Source organism: Macaca thibetana, chromosome 1 (assembly GCF_024542745.1).
Source record: "Macaca thibetana thibetana isolate TM-01 chromosome 1, ASM2454274v1, whole genome shotgun sequence".
Classification (NCBI taxonomy): Eukaryota; Metazoa; Chordata; class Mammalia; order Primates; family Cercopithecidae; genus Macaca; species Macaca thibetana.
Window position 1 is genome coordinate 30,752,189 of NC_065578.1, and position 19,949 is coordinate 30,772,137.

Below are 19,949 nucleotides of genomic sequence, written 5' to 3' on the forward strand. Positions count from 1 at the left end.
AGTTACAGCTGCTGTTAGAAGATTATTCTAGCCCCAAGGCAAGGCAGCACCATCCAACCCTAATAGCAGTCTCCAACCCCACCCTGAATGCCCACCACCAAGGCTAAGACCTTTGACACTTTCTAATACCAGTCTCTGGGATCTGGCAAGAGATACAGAGAGGAGTCACTCAATCTGGATCTCCTGACTTCCTCAACAGAGACCTACACACAGGCAGGCCATGAAACTCACACGGATACTCACGCATGCTTGCAGGCACACCCATGCACAGAGATCCCCCAGAAGCACATAGACACAGAGACTCGGAGGGAATAGGGTGGAGGTATGTACTGTCCTTCCCCATCTAGTCAAAGGAAAAAGATCTTAGTATTAACTGAAAAATTTAAAAACCACTGCAACTTGCTCTTTTTTTCTCTCTAGCAATCTCTTGATGTCTGTGATCCTCCAAAAGGCTCTGTCCATTTCTCTCTCCACCCCCAACCTTGGTCCTACTGTCTTTCCCACCACTTCCTCTTCCTTCCAGTTCAGAATACTTGCAAAATGCCTCCAGAAACTACCGTGGCAATAGCTGTGCCCTGGGGCACAGTGATGGTTCAGGACCTCAGATCAGCAATGAGCAAGGCTGCACATTTGTGCACAAGACACTCACTGACACACCCACCCAACCATCGGACCAGGACCAGGGGCTCTCCTGACCAGCTAGCAGATGCAATCCCAATTTTGCCAAATTCTTTATTGAACAAAAAAATCAACAGCAAACACTGTCAAACAAGAAGCTCAAACAGGGCAGGTGGGTAGAGCTAACCATCCTCTCCTTGCAGCCCCGTCTCTCTCTGGAACAGGCTTCAACACTAGTGAGGGCATCAAAACCCATTCTGGTGGGTAAGGAGGGTCAGGCCTTTCTAGGGAAGGGACACTCAGAGCCAGCTTCATCTGTAATCCCCAAAGAGGAGTCAGGGGCTGGGCCAGGGGGCTCTGGAGCTGCAAGGCGGCTGGACAGACACTGCAGAGGGCAGGAAATGGAGCTCTTGTCCTGGGGGCACAGTAAGGCTTGGAGCTGGTGACTCATAGTCACCAGGGATTCGAGGTGCCGGAGCAGGGCTTGGTGGGGACAGGAGTCCCTGTGGAGGTGCTGGCCACGGCCAAAGCCATGACCAGCTGGTGCTACTGAATAGGGATGCTGGGACTGGCGCAAGTCTGGTTCTGGGGGCCATTGCCCTCGCCCAGGACCCTGCCAGGTTTCAGGCTCCGGCCAGAGCCTCCCCCTGCCTCTGGGGGGCCTCTGCCAAGCACAGATTCCCCTTGGAGCTATACTGCCCCTGCCCTGGCTCTGCTGCCAGGCACCTCCTGGGGGAGGGGTGCCCTTCAGGGGCACGTTCGGCCTCCTGTCATCTGGCTGGTAGTATCTCTTCTCCACCTTACTGTTGAAGGAGACCATCTTTTGAACCTTCCCCAGCCAGAGGCTGGACCCTGCTGTGTCTGGAAGCCCTTCCTTGGGGAGCAGCACAGCCAGCAACAGACTTGAGTGAGTGACCTCCAGACCTGGGAAAAGAAGAGGGGAGACAGGAAGAGCCCAAAGGCCTGTGAGGGAGAACTGTGTTCAGCTTAGCTGCAGCAGATCTGGAGGCTAGATCCCAGGAAGGGCTTCTCCGAAGTGAGATGGGGCCCATGAGATGCTGGGAAAAGTAAGTGGGAAGATGGGACTGTCTTGGAAGATTTGAGCTCTGTGGGATTAAGGCTCATCCGGCTGAGGCTGGGATATGGATGGTTTGACCTGAAGACTCTACAGACTCAAAGTCTACCTCATTGTCTCAGGACATGGAGCGTCAAAAGGCCAAGCGCTTTGCTCAGGAGTGGGTAAAGCCCCACCGCCACCCTCGCTGCTTTCCGGAGCCACACCGTGGAGGGTGTCTGTGCACAGAGGCCGAGCTTGGTCCCCCCGCGGCTGTGGTGAAACCTCTCTCCCTCCTCTCTGAGGTGACAGTTACAGTCAAGTGTGTGTAGGTCCTGCCTCTGTCCTGCTGCCTGGGTGTCCCAGGAGTTTCTCTTCAAGGGTGCCTACCTTGAGAGGCAGTGTGGTGTGGTGGTTAGGGGCCAGGTTTCTGAAGCCATGTTGCTTGGGAGTGAAGCCCAGTTCTGCTACTGACTGGCTGTGTGACTTTCGACAAGTCACTTGCCTTCTTCCTCCCTCAGTTTCTCCGTCTATGAGATGGAGAGTCTAGTCTAACAGTACCATTCTCATAGAGTGATTTTGAGACTACAAGAATTCGTCTAGGTAAAGCTTTTAGAACAATGGCTGGCACGCAGTTCATGATATCCAAGCATCAGCTATTGCTGTCATTGTTCTCACATTTGCCTGGTTGGGTAAGGAGTTCCCTTCTGAGATGTGCCTGCCTCTGCTGGGTAACTGTGTCAACCGTGCCTGGTCTGGTCACCAAATGAGCAGGGGCAGGGTCTGGTATGGGGACTGGGCACTCACCTGGGCCCCCCAGAGGGCGCAGCCTGGTGGGCAGGGGCTGGAAGGCAGGCAAGGGCAGCAGGACCATCCCCATGTGCTCCACAGAGGCCAGGCCGTGGCGCTGCCTGTCATTGAGGTACGAGTAGAGCAGGCGGCAGTTCTGGGTGTCCCGGGCCCCATGTGGGCACAGTCTGATCACGCAGACGTCCTGAGGTGGCAGGAGGAGAGCAGCTGTAAGTGCAGTCATCCTCTGCTCCTGCCAACACCCCTGGGCTCCCTGAAATCTGAGAACCCCATAAGAAAGTATGTCCCCATCTTCCAGAGGAGGAAACAGAGGGACCTGCCCAGGGTCACACAGTGAGTCTGCAGTCACTCTGGGAACTAGAGCCAGATATCCAAGCCAGGCCTCTGCTCTGGAAATGGAGAGGGAGGGGGCACAAGGGTGGGAGTAAGGTGCTAGGAAAAGAAGGGATGCCCAAGAGTGGGCAGTTACCTTGGCCTCGGCTGGGCAGATGCTGGCCAGAAGGTCCCAGACAGTGTTGGAGGGGATGCAGCCTGCCGAGCGGATCACGGTGGGCAGAGCCTGGGGGCAGGAAGGATGGCCAGTCAGCCCCCCAGCTTCCCACCACTCGGGGTGGACGCATTCCCAGCCACCTGGAAGGTTGCAGCCTGTGGCAAAGATGGGCAGGCAGTATTCCAGTACCCTCGGTGGCTGCCCAGAAAGCTCTAATTGCCCCATGGAGGTCTGCAGCCTCTCCTGGCTAATCTACAACTTCTCCGAAGCCCCTCCCTCCCTCCTCTATCCTCTGCCCTCATCCAACACTTTAGCTGATCATTAAGTCACTCAACGATCACTCTTAAAACCCTCCTTTGGGCCCTTCTTGCTATGTGCTTTGGGTGACAAGGAGTCTTTCGCCCTGTTTGTCTCTGTAGGAATGGGACCAACATCTCATTTACTCCCATGCCTCGCACAGGGCCAGGCACAGAGAGGAGTGTCCATGACTTGTTTTAGAATGTGAGGGGGAGGGGAGGGGAGGGGAGGGGAGGGGAGGGGAGGGGAGAGGAGAGGAAAGGAAAACAAAAGAGAGAGGCTGCCTAGGCTGGTCAGTGTGTAAGGGAGTCCCTGGCGAGGAAGGCAGGTGCACCTGGACGAGCCGACAGCTGTGTCCCGAGACCAGCTGGGCCCTGGCCCGGAACCGCTTGATGGAGAACATGTCCAGAACCCCTTCCCAGGGTGGCATGCAGGGCAGGGCCTTTGTGGGTGCAGCAGACACCTGGAGCTCAGATGGAGGAACCCTAGAGGGAGGGATAGAAGACAGAGCAGGCCATGAGGACTCCCCCAGCACCTCCTTTCTTTTCAGAGCAGATCCTGTGTCCCCACTGTGGGGACTGGAACATTGGCCCAAGCTTGATCTTGTGCAGGGGGCAGCCAGGAGGCTGGGATGATTAGTTCCATTGCACAGATGGGGAAAATGAGGCTCCCAAGGGAGGGAAGACTTGCCCAAGGCCACACAGAAAAAGCCAGTGCTATGTCTGTTGCCCCAGCTGGTGGCCTCCCGCTCAGCCCTGCTGGGTTATCCACCTCCTTGCTCCCAACCCCACACCTGTCCTGTGGTTCTGTGGGAGGCATCTCCCTGGCTTTGGGCATCTCTGGAGCAGGCATAGGAGTTTGGCTTAGGGCTTTCTGGAAGATATTGTCCCCACAGCTCTTGGCGGCTTTGGAGGAGCCTAGCAGCTCATTCAAGGACTCCCGGTCTACAAATAGCAGAGGCAGGAGCTGAAACAAGGGCAGCAGTGGCACTGAAGCCAGTCCAGGGCTTTAGAGCCAGGGTTGAACCAGGTGCTTTTCTAGGTGACCTGGGGCACAGGCACCCCCGCTCTGCCACCCTCTCCCCAGGCCACAAATCCCTGTTGCTGCTGAACTGCATGCTCAGCCCCAGCCTGGCCGCCACCCCTGCACCCCTCCCGTGTCCCCTCCCACCCATGCAGATGCGGCAGTTGGGGTCTAGGAAGTGGTGGTCATGCTGCCCCGTGGTGTCCTCTGATGCAATGGGCAGGGCCTGTGGGCTGCAGTCCATGAACACCTGCGGTCCCTGGGAGGCAGAAGACAGAGGGGTAGGCTGAGAAGGTGGCTGGGGATGCCAGGAGCCCTCCATGGGTAGAGGGCCCCAGGATGTGGTTTATTTTTCTCAATAATAAATGTTGTTTTATTACGAAAATACTGTGAACTCATAAAGAAAATTTGGAAAACACCAAAACTTGAAAATTAAAAAGAAAATCCCTTCTTGTCCCACCACTCAGAGACCACTGTTGATATTCTAGGTATTCCTTTATAATCTTTTTCTTTTGTTATTGTTTTTTGTTTGTTTGTTTTTTTGGTTTTTGGTTTTTTGTTGTTGTTTGTTTTTTGAGACGGAGTCTCGCTCTGCTGCCTGGGCTGGAGTGCAGTAGCTCAATCTCGGCTCACTGCAACCTCCGCCTCCCAGGTTCAAGCGATTCTTCTGCCTCAGCCTCCTGAGTAGCTGGGACTATAGGCGTGCACCACTACGCCCAGCTAATTTTTGTATTTTTAGTAGAGACAGGGTTTCACTATGTTGGTTGGCTAAGATGGTCTTGATCTCTTGACCTCATGATCCGCCTGTCTCGGCCTCCCCAAGTGCTGGGATTACAGGCGTGAGCTACCGCACCCTGCCCTTTATAATCATTTTCTATACACGGGGCTTGGGGGTCCTTTTCCTAAAATAGCTGGGATAAAATATTCAACTTAGTGTTCTCTTTTTGTCCACTAATAATAGCAGAGGCGTTTGTCACGTCATATAGTCCCCATAGACACTGCTGTGATGGGGTGAGACTGGAGTGGACACCTCACCTCTGTTGCTATGCATTTGGGTCATTTCCAGGTTTTTACTATTACTAAATAGCAGTGAGGACATTTTTGTGCAGAAAGTAGTTTCCTAAACTTTAAATTATGTCCTTAGGATAAGATTTCAGAAGCAGATGACAGAATCAGGGATAAGGAACATTTTAAAGACTCTTGACGTCTATTGCCAAATCACTTTTTTTCCTCATACTAGAAATAGCTTTAAACATAAAACAATCATTGCTTTAGGACAATTTAAGAAGATTTTGAAACTCTACTCTTATCAACCACCTCCAGAACAGTCTCAAAGCACAGGCTTTGGAGTCAGACAGGATGGGTTCAAATCTCAGCTTCCCCACCACACACATGTGACCTTGTGTAAATGGCGTCAGGTTCTGCACCCCAGAAATGGCCAGGGAATAGCACCGATCTCCTAGGCCATTGTGAGATGTAAATGAGACACTGCTTGTAAAGGGGCACATAGCAAGTGTTCAATAAACAGTAAAGATTGTTATCATGTGTTATTTTCCCCTCCCCTCCCCTCCCACCTCCTCTCTCTCTTCCTCTCTGGGGCTATCTAGGTTTTTCTCCTATATTGCCTTCAGTTTGTTCAGGGAATACAAACTGATTTAGACTGGGGAGCAGCCACACCCCTTGGGGCTCCTCTTGGCACAGGTAGAAGTTCTCCCAATCGTTGGCCTGAATATTAGTGGTAGGAGTGGGGAGCAGGGATTTCTGTCTGTTCACTGTCACTTCCCCAGTGCCTAGAACCGTGCCTGGCACCTGGTAGGTGCCCATAAATGTACTGACTGACTGAATATAGTTCAAGGGACCTGCCCTGCACCCCTCTCCTGAACACGCAGCTAATGAGACCCAGGTGAACATCTGACGCACACAACACTCAACTACAGCCAGAGTGGCCTTCTGAGAATGACCGAAGGGAGCCAAGGGAAAGTTCTAATCAACTGCAGGAGTCTGAGATGATGGCTTCACGGATTCTGGGGCTGCTGAGTCACCATGTCAGGCTATGTGCAAGCCGGGGCCAAGGGGGAGGAAGGAGCAGGATGGACATAAGGATGGAGCAGACCCTCGGCGCCAAGACCCCTAGACTCTTGTCACTCCTGTTGGCTTTCCAGGTCTGAGGACAAGTTCCAGGAGGCCCTCTGGAAGGACTGCCAGGGCACCGGGTGGTTCCCTGCTTGGAGCATCCCTAAACCAATCCACTGAATACAGTGGGTCTTCATTCCTTCCATCTGAAAAAGTCACTGCCTGGAACAGCGTAGCCTGCTGCTTCCCAGCAGAGGTCTGGGCAGAATGCCTGAGGTTGGGGATGACTATGATGATGGGACTTAATGCCACTCATGTGGGGACCTTGGGGTAAGGCCAAAAGGAGGAGGACCGACAGTGACAAGGCACTGGCAGGCCTGTGCCAGCAGCACTGTCCCACCCCATGTTCCCCTATGCATTAAGGATCGCGGTCCCTACTTTATCACAAACAAAGTGGGCCTCAGAGCAGTCAGGTGACATGCCCAAGGCCACACCGCTGGTGAGGCGAGGCGTGGGACCCCCAGGCATGGGCTCTGCCCAGCACCAGGTCACGCTCCAACTTACCACCAGATCCTCCAGGGTCAGCGTCTGGTCCACGTCCCGCTGGATCTCCACTTCGCCCTTGTGGGTCATTTTGGAGGCTGGAAGTCTACACGGCTCCTTCTGTTGCTGCTCAATGATATTCAGGCCCTGAAGAGGCGGAGCAGCCCAAGCTGAGCCCAATTAGGGGACCTCTGGCCATCAAAAGCCCAAGTGCTCACTTTCCTCCCTTGAGGCCCCTCTCTTGTGGTTCTCCTCTCCTCAACACTTCTACTTCCGTCATACCCTTCCCCTGGGAAGCCCTCCACCCTTAGCGCTACCTCTCCATATTCCACTGATTCACCCTTCAAGTCCTGCCTCCTCCAGGAAGCCTTCCTAGATTTTGCTTTCACCCCAGGTCAGTTCAACCTCTGACTGTACCTCATCCTCTTCTGGGAAGGGTGTGGTGTTGCTGAAAGAGTGCAGGCTCTGGAGTTCCCACTGGGCCATTAATAAAATTCATAAGATGGTATGGCCTGGGGCAAGCACTTAGCTGCTCTAAGCCTCAGTTTATCTGTTCTGTAGGAATTTAATTAAAACTATATTAAACAACATATATAGAGTGCTTAGCCTGGAACATGGCTCATAGTAAATGCTAGTTGTGAGTCTTACTGTCGATCAATGTCACTCTACCTGCAATGCTTCCCGAAAACCTGTCTCTCCTTTTCTAACAACCCCTGGAGGACAGGGGGTCTGCTCCTCTCTGGGGGGATCAGCCTCGTGGGCATGAGATCTGTGCAATCACTCAGGGCCCCGCACTTAGGAGGCCCACGCTTGGTTTAGCACTCTGTTGTCACCTTGGAATTCTCAGCAGTTGTTGAACAAAGGGCCCCACATTTTCATTCTGCACTGGCTCCCGCAAATTACAAAGGCGGTCCTGATCCCTGGCCCCCACAAAGCCTGGACAGAAGCTCAGCCTCTAGTGGACAGATTCACCTGATGGACTCTGGTTATTCATTCTAATCAGTTCGGTGTCTTCCAGAGCAGGGGCTGGAGTGCCTCGCCCCATCCCAGTGGCCTCAGCCCCTAAATCAGTCCCTTCTTCTCTCACTGGGCCACCAACAAATATGAGGTGAGCATTCTCCAAAGCCCGCTCAGTGCCACAGCTTCCCTGTCCCAGAGCAGACCCCAGGCAGGGAAAGACCCACGGCCACAGGGTACATGGGGACACAGCTGTGAATCCTGGGGGCTATGGGGCCCCTCCCTCAACCTGGGGTACCAGGAAGACCTCCAGTCTTTTCCAGGGCATCTGAAGCTGGGATAGGAAGAGAGGTACCTCAGGACTCCAGACTCCAGGTCTCACCACAGTCCTCCCCCAGCCCCCGACCCCACAGTCCAGCTCCATTGAAAACCAAGTGTGTCACATCTCTACCAAGCTCTCCATCCCCAGTCCCTTTCATTTCCACCCCTTCTCCTGTTTCTCTTGTGGGGAGGGTCTCTCTGACTCCCTGTCTGCCTTCTCCGTTTCCTTGTTTCTGTCTTTCTGAATTCCTCCTCCCTCCTTCCCTGTCTCTGTCTCTCCCTCTTCCAACCTCAGGCCACCCACACTGCCCCCACATCCCCTCACCCATCCTGACTGGGCTTAGCACTCACCCTTTTCTCCTCCTGGTCCCGCCAGCGGGCCAGCTCCTGGGGGGCCAGCTGCATCGAGCTCATCCGTACCAGGTCGTAGTGGGTGACATCTCCATGAACCACTTTGAGAAACAAGTCCTGTGGGAGTAGGGGGCAAGGCTGCACCATACCCTGAAAGAGCTCCCCCACTCCAGCATCCTGCAGGGGCTCTGAGATTCAGAGAGGGGACCCGGCCCAGCCCAAAGCCCTGCTCACCAGGTTCCTGGGGTCCCGCAGGTTGAACAGCAGGCTGCGGTACTTGGTTTTGTACCGGCCGTTGGTGCCTTGCGTCAGGTCCCAGAGGGCTGCCTCAATGCCAGCAGCGATGCCCTTCACCACCTCCTCACTCAGCACCAAGTCTGGGAGCTCCCGAAGGCTGTAGAGGCCAGGGCAGGGCGGGGGGCACTGAGCCCAGGAGGCTCTCCAGGCACTTCATCCCAGAGGGAGGCAAATGGGTGGGCAGCAGGGTCTGGGCCAACTTGTTCCTGTCATGGGTGTTTCCCTGCAGGAACCTACTTATTCTCATCCCTACTCTGTGAGGAGGAAATAGGGTCATTCGCCTTTTACAGATGGGGTTACTGGGGCTCAGAGAAAATAAGGGGCTTACTCACAGCCGTGTAATTAGTGGCAAAAGCAAGATTTGAAACCCGATTGTCTGACTCGCCAGCTCATGACCCATCTCTGGCCCACGGGATGCATGGAGGGGAGGAAGCTGGGATCAGGTCAGAGTAAGGCAGGAGTCAGGGGGAGGGAACGGAGCCCTGGCCCTCGGTGTCATCTGTCATTGACTTGCTATGTGGACTTTGCAAAGTCTGACCCCCTCTGGGCCTTGGTCTCTCCATCAGCAAATGAGAGCTCTGGGCTCAGATCTCTGAGCCGCTCCCAGCACAACCTCTCACTGTGTGAAAGTATTTGCTGCGGGTGATATTGACGTGGATGGACCTGAGCCGAGGCTGAGAACTGCAGCAGCTGAATGGGGAAGCACAGCCTTAAAGCCAGAGAGACCCAGCTTCAAATTTCAGCTCTCCACTGGCTCTTTGTGTGGGCAAGAGACCTGGCACAGCTACCAAACAGGGTTAGCCAGACACCCAGAAGCTCTTAGAACGTGGCAAGGCCCTGGAGATGGGGGCATGTGAGGGCGGCCCTTGGGCTGTCAGGGGAGTGGGGAGCAAGGTCTCACCGAGTCCACAGCACCTCCTGCATGGAATGGACAACAGTGCCCCGCACCCCGATATACAGGGATGGCTTCTCCTGTTGGAGCTGAGCTGTGGGGAGAGAGTGTCACAAGTTCCCAGGGGTGCCCAGGGGGAAGGTGAGGGGGCTGACTCAAGACTGACGGGCTTAGGCAGACCGGAGAGGGGTCCCACCCTCGAAGACCTAGACCCCTCCCTCTATCCATCTGGGAGCCAAGACCAGGCAGCCAGTGGCCCCCACCCCTTTGGGGAGGAGCTACAGGCTGATGGGATGTGGGGAAAGAAGAGTCGTAGCAGGGGCTGGGGCCAGGAGCTGGGCCCTTGTCCTCCCCAGACCCCAACAGTCTCTGGAAGCCAGGGGCCAGCAGAGGAGGCTCCCTCCAGGGCCCTTCACCTGAGTCCTCTGCCCGCTCCAGCAGAGGCTCCTCTTCAGCCTCCACTGGGCCACTCTGTGGGGGAGGTGTGAGGAATTGAGGCTGTTCTGGTGGGCCCAGCCTTCCAGCCCAGGGGACACTGCTTCCTCTAGTCACCTCCCCACTCCCATATCCTCCCTGACCCATGCTCCAATGAAGGAGGCACGTGGCCAGGGCAGAAGCACTCACCTGGGGACACACAGGGTCCGAGGTGGGGTCGCCAAGGGCCAGGGAACCGCTTCTTGGAGGGTAGAAGGGGTGAGAGAGGCCACCAGGGTCCCCTGCTGTGCCTCCTGGAGGAGGCTGGAAAACCTTGGGGCAGGGAGCAGACAAGCTAGTTAGCTGGAAATGGAGGCCAGGGACTGTTCCCTCCCCAGATGCACTGGAGGCCCAGCCCCTCCCTCCACCAGTCCACCCTGAATTCAGAGCTGCAGAAGGAAGTACACATGGAGCCCAGGCCAGGCATGCAGGCTGGGGTCTAACCCTGCCTCTGGCTATTCTGAATGACTGCAAGCAAGTGGCACCCTCTGTCTAAGCCTCAGGGACATCTCTGTGAATCAGGTGTGAAGGTGCCTCTCCCCGCAGGATTAAATGGCATCGCTCGTTCCGTACCTGGCACCCAGCGGGGCCCTGCGCCACGGGCCTCTTCTTTCTTCTGAGCCTCTGGGCAGGTGAGGGTGAGCTGACCTCCATCAGGTCCTCCAGAACCTCCAGCTTTGGCGGCAGCTGCCCCCCTGCCTGGCCGTGGCTGACGGCCCCCAGGAGCTGGATCACTGGCCCGGAACCCAGCTACGAGGGAGATCGCACTTCAGAAGCAAGCAGGGCCAGCCACTGTCCCCGCCTTCAGAGTGCTCACCTCACCTGTAATTGTAATCTCCCACTGGACTATAAGCTCCTTGAGGATAGAGAATACGCCTGTCTTGGTTCCCCCTGAATTCCCAAAGCTTGGAAAAGGCCTGGCACATAGTGTTCAGTGAATGCTTGCGACCTGGCTAGCCTCTGTCCCAAGAGAGGAGCCTGTCTCCATCCCCATCCTTTCTCAACTTCCCCCTTAACCCCCAGTCACATTCACAGTTAGCTGGACTCTGTGCCAGGACCCTCTCACCCTCCTTCTGACCACAGATGCATCTCATCAGAAGGGACACGCCTTGTTCTGACTCCACCTCCTCCTGTTCAAAGCTCTGTCGTGACCCTTTCAGGGGTCACTGACTTGTCTGCCTCTCCCTTGAAGCAGCCAAATGTAGTCATCTGTAAGGCTTACACTCTGTAAGGCTGCTGATCACTCCTCTATTGCTGATTAAAGAAATCCTTTCATGACCATTTCAAGGTGCACAGATTTTGTTCTTCTAATGAACTATGGAGTCTATCCTGCTCCCCTTTTTGCTATGGCTGCCAGGAAGCTCAGTGTTAACTTTGAGCCTGGCAGGTGTACCTTTACAGGATTGGTAGAGAGTAAGGTGTTATTGTAACAAGATCCCCCTTCTCCTTCCTCTTTTCTTGCTTTCTTTAGGCTTTTAGCCCATTTTAAGTGTGTTTCAATTCTTTTCACTTATTGCAAACCATAGGGGATTGTTTTAAAAGTAGGTGAGTCTGAAGACTAATAATCCTTGAATGAATGATCATGAAATGGTCAGGTTCCAAGGTCTGCAGGAAACTAAAAGTCTAAGATCCAACATTACAACATTATAGAGGGAGAGGAGCACTAGGATCCACTGGGGCAGGGCAGGCTGGGTGGGGGTAGGATCTCCACATCTACTGTGGAGGAGCCCTGCCACTCCACCCTACCTGAGGAAACGGAGGAAGAAAGCAGTAATAAAACGTAAAAACCTACGTAACACACAAGCTTCACTCCATGGGGTATTTTCACTTCCTCCTTGGAGAGAAAGAGGATGCAGAGATTAGAATCCACAGGACCCAGCCACCCCATGGCAGGGAATTCACAAAAAGAAGACATTCTTGTTGAAAGGGTTATGTGTTCAGTGTTCACTGAGTTGTACTTATAGCAAAAAAGTTGTCCATCAAAGGGAAAATGGTTAATTAAAAAAAGTCCATCAGGCTGGGTGTGGTGGCTCACGCATGTAATCCCAGCACTTTGAGAGGCCGAGGTGGGTGGATTACCTGAGATCAGGAGTTCAAGACCATCCTGGCCAACATGGTGAAACCCCATCTCTACTAAAAATACAAAAATTAGCCAAGCATGGTGGCAGGCACCTGTAATCCCAGCTACTCAGGAGGCTGAGGCAGGAGAATCACTTGAACCCAGGAGGCGGAGGTTGCAGTGAGCCAAGATTGCACCACTGCACTCCAGCCTAAGCAACAGAGTGAGACTCCGTCTCAAAAAAAAAAAAAAAAAAAAGGCCCATCAAAGGGAAATGGTTAATAAATGGTGACACTTTGCACTACGAATTCTATGTGGCTTATAAAGGGTAAGGAAGTCATCATAAAAATTACCACTTGTTGAGGGCTTGTGAAGTATCTGACCCCACAGGAAGCACATCATTCATGCTATTAAGGTCTCAGAACGACACCATGAGGTATATACTATTTGTATCCCCATTTTACAGATGAAGAAACTGAGGCTCTGAGAGGATGTGAAAAGTCCTATAGCTGCTAAGCTACAGAGCTAGTATTAGAACCTAGCTCTGTCTGACTCCAAAGCCCAAGCACTTAGCTGTGGGGCTATGTGGAGACATGGAAAGATTCATGGAAAGATGTCATGAAGTATTATTGGGAGAAAAAGAAAAAATAGGTTACAGAACAATATCTGTTGCATAAACCCATTTATGTACATATATATCTATAGATACATAATAGAGGTTATCTCTGGGGAATGAAATTCCAGGGAGACTTTGACTTTCTACTTGTAGACACTTGGGTATTCATGCTATTCAAAATGAGCATGTATTTCTTTTACAACCAGAAACATATTTTTTATTAAAAACAAGAACAATACGTGTGGTATGCTATCATTCGTGTTACAGGCAGAATGAATTTTAAAATTTGTATTTGCTTGAATACGCATAAAATATCACAGGAAGTATCTGCAAAAACCTATATAACCCAGGCTGCCAGTAGGGAAGCGACTGGGTGCCGGGAAAGATGAGTTTCACTTTTTTTGTTTTTTTGAACCATGGAAATGAATCAGCCTTTCAAAAAAGTAAACTGAGAAAGAGGGAGAAAAAACAAAGAAAACAGGGGTGTGTGAAGAAGAGCAACAGGAAAAATATCAGGACCAGCCCTTCACAGTTCAAAGCCTTCTGGCTGGCCCGTCTCAGGGGTCCTAACGTCCACGTTGTGAGGCTCCAAAACAACAGGCAGGAGAATGAGGCGAGCGAAGGATTATCAGACCAGAATACAAACTACGTATGTATAGTAAGTTTGAAGAAATAAAAGGAGGACACGAACACATGAGTGAAGGACAAAAAAAAACTACAAAAAACAACCAGGCAGATTTGATCAGGAACCAAACACAACTTCTGGGAATGAAAAATGTAACAATCCTAATTAAAATTTAAAAACTCAATATATAGGTTTACTAGCATATTAGATGCAGCTGAAACAAATTAGCTAACTGGACAACACATTTAAATAAATTATCCAGAATCTTCACACAGACACTGTGAAGCACTAAGAGACACATCACGCCTGTAATCTCAGCACTTTGGGAGGCCGAGACAGGAGGATTGCTTGAGGCCAGAAGTTCGACAGCAGCCTGGGAAACACAGCGAGACCGTCTCTACAAAAACAAGGAAAAAAAAAACCAGCCAGGCGTGGTGTTGTGTACCTGTAGTCCCAACTACTCAGGGGGCTGAGATGGCAACATTGTTTGAGCCCTAGAAGTCAAGGCTGCAGTGAGCAGTGATCATACCACTGCACTCTAGTCTGGGTGACACAGCAAGACGCTGTCTCAAAATAAAGGAAAGGAGAGGGGAGGGGAAGGGAGGGGAGAGAAGGAAGGAGGAGGAGTGGGGGGAAAGAAAGAGAGAGAGGGAAGGAGAGAGAGAGGGAAGGAGGGAGGGAGGGAGGGAGGGAGGGAGGGAAGGAGGGAAGGAAGGAAGGAAGGAAGGAAGGAAGGAAGGAAGGAAGGAAGGAAGGAAGGAAGGAAGGAAGGAAGGAAGGAAGGAAGGAAGGTAGGTCTAAAGTTCCAGAAGCAGAGAGGAAAGAGAATGGGTAGAAGCAGTGTTTAAAGAAATAGGGCTAAGAATTTTTCAAAATTGATAAAAGACAAAAATTTACACATTCAAAAAGCTCAGTGAATCTCAAACAGAATAAATAAAAGGAAATTCATACCTAGACACATCAACACTCATGATAAGGAGATTCTTACATGCATAAAGAGAAAAAATAATACCTAACACTTGAATAGCACTTAAAATGTGCTTTGTCTGTGGCAAGTGCTTTACATATTAGTTAACTTAATCCTCACCACAGTCTTATGAGGTACTAGTACTATTATCTCCCCCATTTGACAAAAGAGGAACCTAAGGCACACAGAGGCACAGGGAGGTTGATCACCTTGCCCAGTGTCTCACAGCTAGAAAACCAAAGAGCTGGGATTTAAATCCAGGCCGTCTGATTCTAGAGGCCATACCTCCGACTACTATTCTATGATCCCATTCACCAAAATACATTTTACCTATAAAGGAATGGCAATTAGACTAACAGCTACTTTCTCAATAGTAATAATGAAAAGCAAAACATAGAAAAATAGTATTTTCAATGTGCTTAAAGAAAATAACTATCAATTGTGCACCCAGACAAAATACTTTTCAAGAATAAGAAAGAAAGAAAGATATAGAAAAAAATCGAGAGCTGTTATTTTTCTTGATAATTTTGTTTTGCTCAATAAACAAAATGCTAAAAGATAAACCTGAGGCAGAAGGAAGGAAAAACAATCCCAGATAGAAAAGCTGAGACAAAAGGAAGAATTTTGAGCAAAGAAAATGATGAAGATGGGCGGGCGCGGTGGCTCACGCCTGTAATCCCAGCACTTTGGGAGGCCGAGGTGGGCGGATCACAAGGTCAGGAGATCGAGACCACGGTGAAACCCCGTCTCTACTAAAAATACAAAAAATTAGCCGGGTGCGGTGGCAGGCGCCTGTAGTCCCAGCTACTCAGGAGGCTGAGGCAGGAGAATGGCGTGAACCCGGGAGGCGGAGCTTGCAGTGAGCCGAGATCGCGCCACAGCCTGGGCGACAGCGCGAGACTCCGTCTCAAAAAAAAAAAAAAAAAAAAAACAACAAAATGATGAAGATGTTGTTAAATCCAAACAAACACTGATTGTATGAAACTATAATAACAATGTGTAATTTGGGGATTTAAAAAAAAAGAGCTGGGCGCCGTGGCTCATGCCTGTAATCCCAGCACTTTGGGAGGCCAAGGCGGGCGGATCATGAGGTCAGGAGATCGAGACCATCCTGGCTAACACAGTGAAACCGCGTCTCTACTAAAAATACAAAAAATAGCCGGGCGTGGTGGCGGGTGTCTGTAGTCCCAGCTTCAGGAGGCTGAGGCAGGAGAATGGCGTGAACCCAGGATGCGGAGCTTGCGGTGAGCCGAGATCGTGCCACTGCATTCCAGCCTGGGTGACAGAGCAAGACTCCGTCTCAAAAAAAAAAAAAAAAAAAAGAGATAGGACCAATTTACTGGATAACAACAACATACAAATTGGAAAGGTACACACTTGGAAGTAGAGCATTCCAAGATCCCTATATCATTTTGGAGGAAGATAAACATTGTAACTACCTTTATACTTTGATAAGTTAGCTATTTGTGCTCAAATTTCTTTCTTTTCTTTCTTTTTTCTTTCTTTTCCCTTCCTTCCTTCCTTCCTTCCTTCCTTCTTTCCTTCTTTCCTTCTTTCTTTCTTTCTCTTTTTTTTTGAGATGGAGTCTCGCTCTGTCGCCCAGCCTGGAATGCAGTGGCATGATCTCAGCTCACTGCAACCTCCACCTCCCGGGTTCAAGCGATTCTCCTGCCTAGGTCTTCCAAGTAGCTGGCACTACAGGCGCCCGCCACCACATCCGGCTTTTTTTTTTTTTTTTTTTTTGTATTTTTATTAGAGACAGGGTTTCACTGTGTTAGCCAGGATGGTCTCAATCTCCTGACCTTGTGATCTGCCGGCCTCAGCCTCCCAAAGTGCTGGGATCACAGGTGTGAGCCACCAAGCCTGGCCTGTACTCAAATTTCTAAGAGAACCACCAAAAAAATATAAACTGAGGATAGGAAACATCTAAACTACTGCGGGATAAAAAGGAGTAAGAAAAAATAATCCAAAAGGAGGCAATGAAAGGGAGAAAGCGCCAAAATGCAAAACATACGCAAAGCACAAAATAGGCCGGGTGCGGTGGCTCATGCCTGTAATCCCAGCACCTTGGGAGGCTGAGGCGGGAGGATTGCTTGAGCTCAGGAATTCGCGACCAGCCTGGCCAACATAGCCAGACACTGGCCCTACTAAAAAAATTTTTTTTTCAAGAGCCAGGCACAGTGGCATGCACCTGTAGTCTCAGCTACTTGGGAGGCTGAGGTGGGAGAATTGTGAGCCCAGGAGATCAAAGCTGCAGTGAGCTATGATCACGCCACTACACTCTAGCCTGAGCAACAGCAACAGAGTGAGACTGTGTCTCAAAAAAAAGCACAAAATAAAATGGTAGGAGTAGATGTAAATAAATCAGTAACCATAACAAATGTAAATGAACTAATACTTCAGAAAAATACAAAAATTATCAAACCTTTAAGGAAAGAAAATACAATTATAAAATCTTCATGAGACCTATTTCTAAGACATAATGATGCAAAAAGGTTAAAATAACAAAATGGAATAATATATGGACAGGCAAATCACCAACCAAAATAAAGCTTTGTAGCTATATTAACAATCAGATAAAACAGACTTTAAGGCAAAAAATCATTAGAGGCAAAGACTTGACTACATAATGATATGTAGTTTTACCAGGAAGCTATAACAACTCTAAACTTATAAGCATCTAATAGCATAAGCTCAAAAACTATAAAGCAAAAAATGGTAGAACTATAAGCAAAAAGACAAATCCACCATGATAGCACAAAAATTTCATGTATCTAACTATTGATAAATAAAGCTAACAAAATAATCAGTAGGAATAAAAAATAATTAATGAAATCAACAAGCTTAATCTGTACATATTTATAAATATACACTGAATATTAATCCTAATAACTAGATAATACATATTCTTTTCCAGTATATGTAACATATATATATAAAAATTGAGCAAAGCCTAGGCCAAAAAGCAAATATTAACACATTTCAAAAGACTTTTTTAGCTTAGCACTGCCCAACAGAAACAGAAGCCACATGTATACTTTTAAATATTCTGGTAGCCACATTTTAAAAAGCAAAATTAATTTTGTATTTTATTTAATTCACTATGTCCAATATATTATCATTTCAACATGTAATTGATAGGAAAACTTTTTTTTTTTTTTTTGAGACGGAGTCTCACACTGTTGCCTAGGGTTGGAGTGCAGTGGTGTGATCTCGGCTCACTGCAATCGCCGCTCCCCAGGTTCAAGCAATTCTCCTGCCTCAGCCTCCTGAGCAGCTTGTATTACAGGTGCCCACCACCACACCTGGCTAATTTGTTTGTTTGTTTGTTTGTTTTCAGTAGATCAGGGTTTCACTATGTTGGCTAGACTGCTCTCAGACTCTTGACCTTATTATCCGCCTGCCTCGGGCTCCGAAAGTGCTGGGATTACAGGCGTTGAGGCACCTCGTCCAGACATAAACAACTCCTTTTTTTTTTTTTTTTTTTTTTTTGAGACGGAGTCTCGCTCTGTCACCCAGGCTGGAGTGCAGTAGCCGGATCTCAGCTCACTGCAAGCTCCGCCTCCCGGGTTCACGCCATTCTCCTGCCTCAGCCTCCCGAGTAGCTGGGACTACAGGCGCCTGCCACCTCGCCCGGCTAAGTTTTTGTATTTTTAGTAGAGACGGGGTTTCACTGTGTTAGCCAGGATGGTCTCGATCTCCTGACCTCGTGATCCGCCCGTCTCGGCCTCCCAAAGTGCTGGGATTACAGGCTTGAGCCACCGCGCCCGGCCCATAAACAACTCTTAATGAAATGTTTGCATTTTTTTGTACTAAGTCTTTGAAATTCAGTGTATATTTTACACTTATAGTACATCTCAATTTGGTCTAACCAGATTTCAAGTGCTTAATAGATACAAGTGGCCAGCGGCTATCAGACTGGATAACTCAGATAAAGACCAACTTCTCAGACCACAATATTACTAAGTTAGAAGGCAATAAAGGCAAAAGCAACAAAAGATTAGTTTGGAAATTAAGAAATACACTTTTAGCCGGGCGTGGTGTCTCATGCCTGTAATCCCAGCACTTTGGGAGGCCAGGTGGGTGGATCACCTAGGGTCAGGAGTTTGAGACCAGCCTGGCCAATATGGCGAAACTCCATCTCTACTAAAAATACAAAAATTAGCCAGACGTGGTGGCAACTGTTATCTCACCTACTCGGGAGGCTGAGGCATGAGAACTGCTTGAAGCTGGGAGGTGGAGGCTGCAGTAAGCCAAGATAGCACAACTGCACTCTAGCCTGGGGGATAGAGCTAGACTCTGTCTCCAAAAGAAAAAAAAAAAGAAAAGAAATAAACAAACTTTTAAAGAACACACAGGTCAAAGAAAAATTGTGATTAAAAATGATAAAATATTGAGATTGAATGATAATAAGACTGTATGTAAATTCTATGAATGCAGCAAAAGCGATAATTAAAAGGTTCCTTTACAGCTTTAAATGACTTATTACAAAGGAAAAAAGGCAGAAAACTAATGAACTAAGCATAATTTTTAAGACTTTATAAATAGTAGCATAAACTGAAAGGAAGGCGACATTGACAACATACAATGGAGAGGATGAACAAACCAAAAATCGGTTCTTTGAAAAAACTGACAATTCTCTGACAAGATTGATTAAGGAACAGAGAGGAGGTATAACTAGCTAATATTTGGAATGTATAATTACAAATGCACAGTCCTTAAAGAGGCTATTGTGAAATACTGTATGCCAACATGCCAATAAATTTAAAAACTCAGATGAAACAAATAGACATCTAGAAAAGTATAACTTACCAAAATTGATTCAAGAGAAAAACAACACTGGATAAACCTATAGCCACAAGATAAATTGAATTCATACAGAAGGAAACACCTTCCTTAAAGAGAACATCAGTCCATACTTTTTTTTAACCAGCCATTCTATCAAAATGTCCAAAGAACAAATAATTCCGATCTTAATTACATTATCCCAAAGAATAGGAAACAAAAAGATAATCCACAATTCATTCTATGAAGCTAGCAAAACCCTGATACCAAAATCCCAGAAGGGTAGTAGGAGAACAAATCATTTCAGGCCAGTTAATTCACCCACTGAAAACCCCAAACAAAACATGAAATTGAATTCACAAAATATGGAAAAGATATAGCATTACCAAATTGGGTTTGTTCCAGCAAGGCAAGAACTTAACATTCAAAAAAGCTTAATATTTAAAAAAACCCCACTAACTCCTTAAATTAATGTTAATAAATTCAAGGATAAACATCATATTATTATCTCAGAAATGGAAAAAACATATTTGATTAAATGCACTGTGCAATAATAATAATTGTAAATATTGTAATTGTAAAAATTATAATAATAATTGTAAATAATTAGCAAACCAGGAAGAAAGGGAGTTTCCTTTACCTGATAAAGAGCATCTATATAAAAAACATAGCAAGTGTCATACTTAAGGTGAAATGA

The 19,949-nt window shown here is 48.9% G+C and overlaps 1 protein-coding gene across 2 annotated transcripts in view; it reads right to left on the reverse strand.

The window, feature by feature from the left end:
- Positions 1-714: 714 nt before the first annotated feature.
- The window catches only part of SPOCD1 (SPOC domain containing 1), a 28,762-nt gene continuing 9,527 nt past the window's right edge, over positions 715-19,949 (reverse strand). Inside the window, exons 3-16 of one of the 2 annotated variants that reach the window (XM_050794505.1) lie at positions 11,993-12,034; positions 10,774-10,950; positions 10,351-10,473; positions 10,143-10,197; positions 9,736-9,820; positions 8,772-8,931; positions 8,538-8,654; positions 6,930-7,055; positions 4,440-4,551; positions 4,063-4,213; positions 3,604-3,754; positions 2,952-3,041; positions 2,480-2,666; positions 715-1,542 (exon numbers count right to left, since the gene is read on the reverse strand). In XM_050794505.1, the coding sequence (XP_050650462.1) occupies positions 893-1,542; positions 2,480-2,666; positions 2,952-3,041; positions 3,604-3,754; positions 4,063-4,213; positions 4,440-4,551; positions 6,930-7,055; positions 8,538-8,654; positions 8,772-8,931; positions 9,736-9,820; positions 10,143-10,197; positions 10,351-10,473; positions 10,774-10,950; positions 11,993-12,034 (2,226 nt within the window). In that variant the 3' untranslated portion in view covers positions 715-892. The remainder of the gene's footprint in view (positions 1,543-2,479; positions 2,667-2,951; positions 3,042-3,603; positions 3,755-4,062; positions 4,214-4,439; positions 4,552-6,929; positions 7,056-8,537; positions 8,655-8,771; positions 8,932-9,735; positions 9,821-10,142; positions 10,198-10,350; positions 10,474-10,773; positions 10,951-11,992; positions 12,035-19,949) is intronic. The other variant, XM_050794514.1, reaches the window with a different exon arrangement.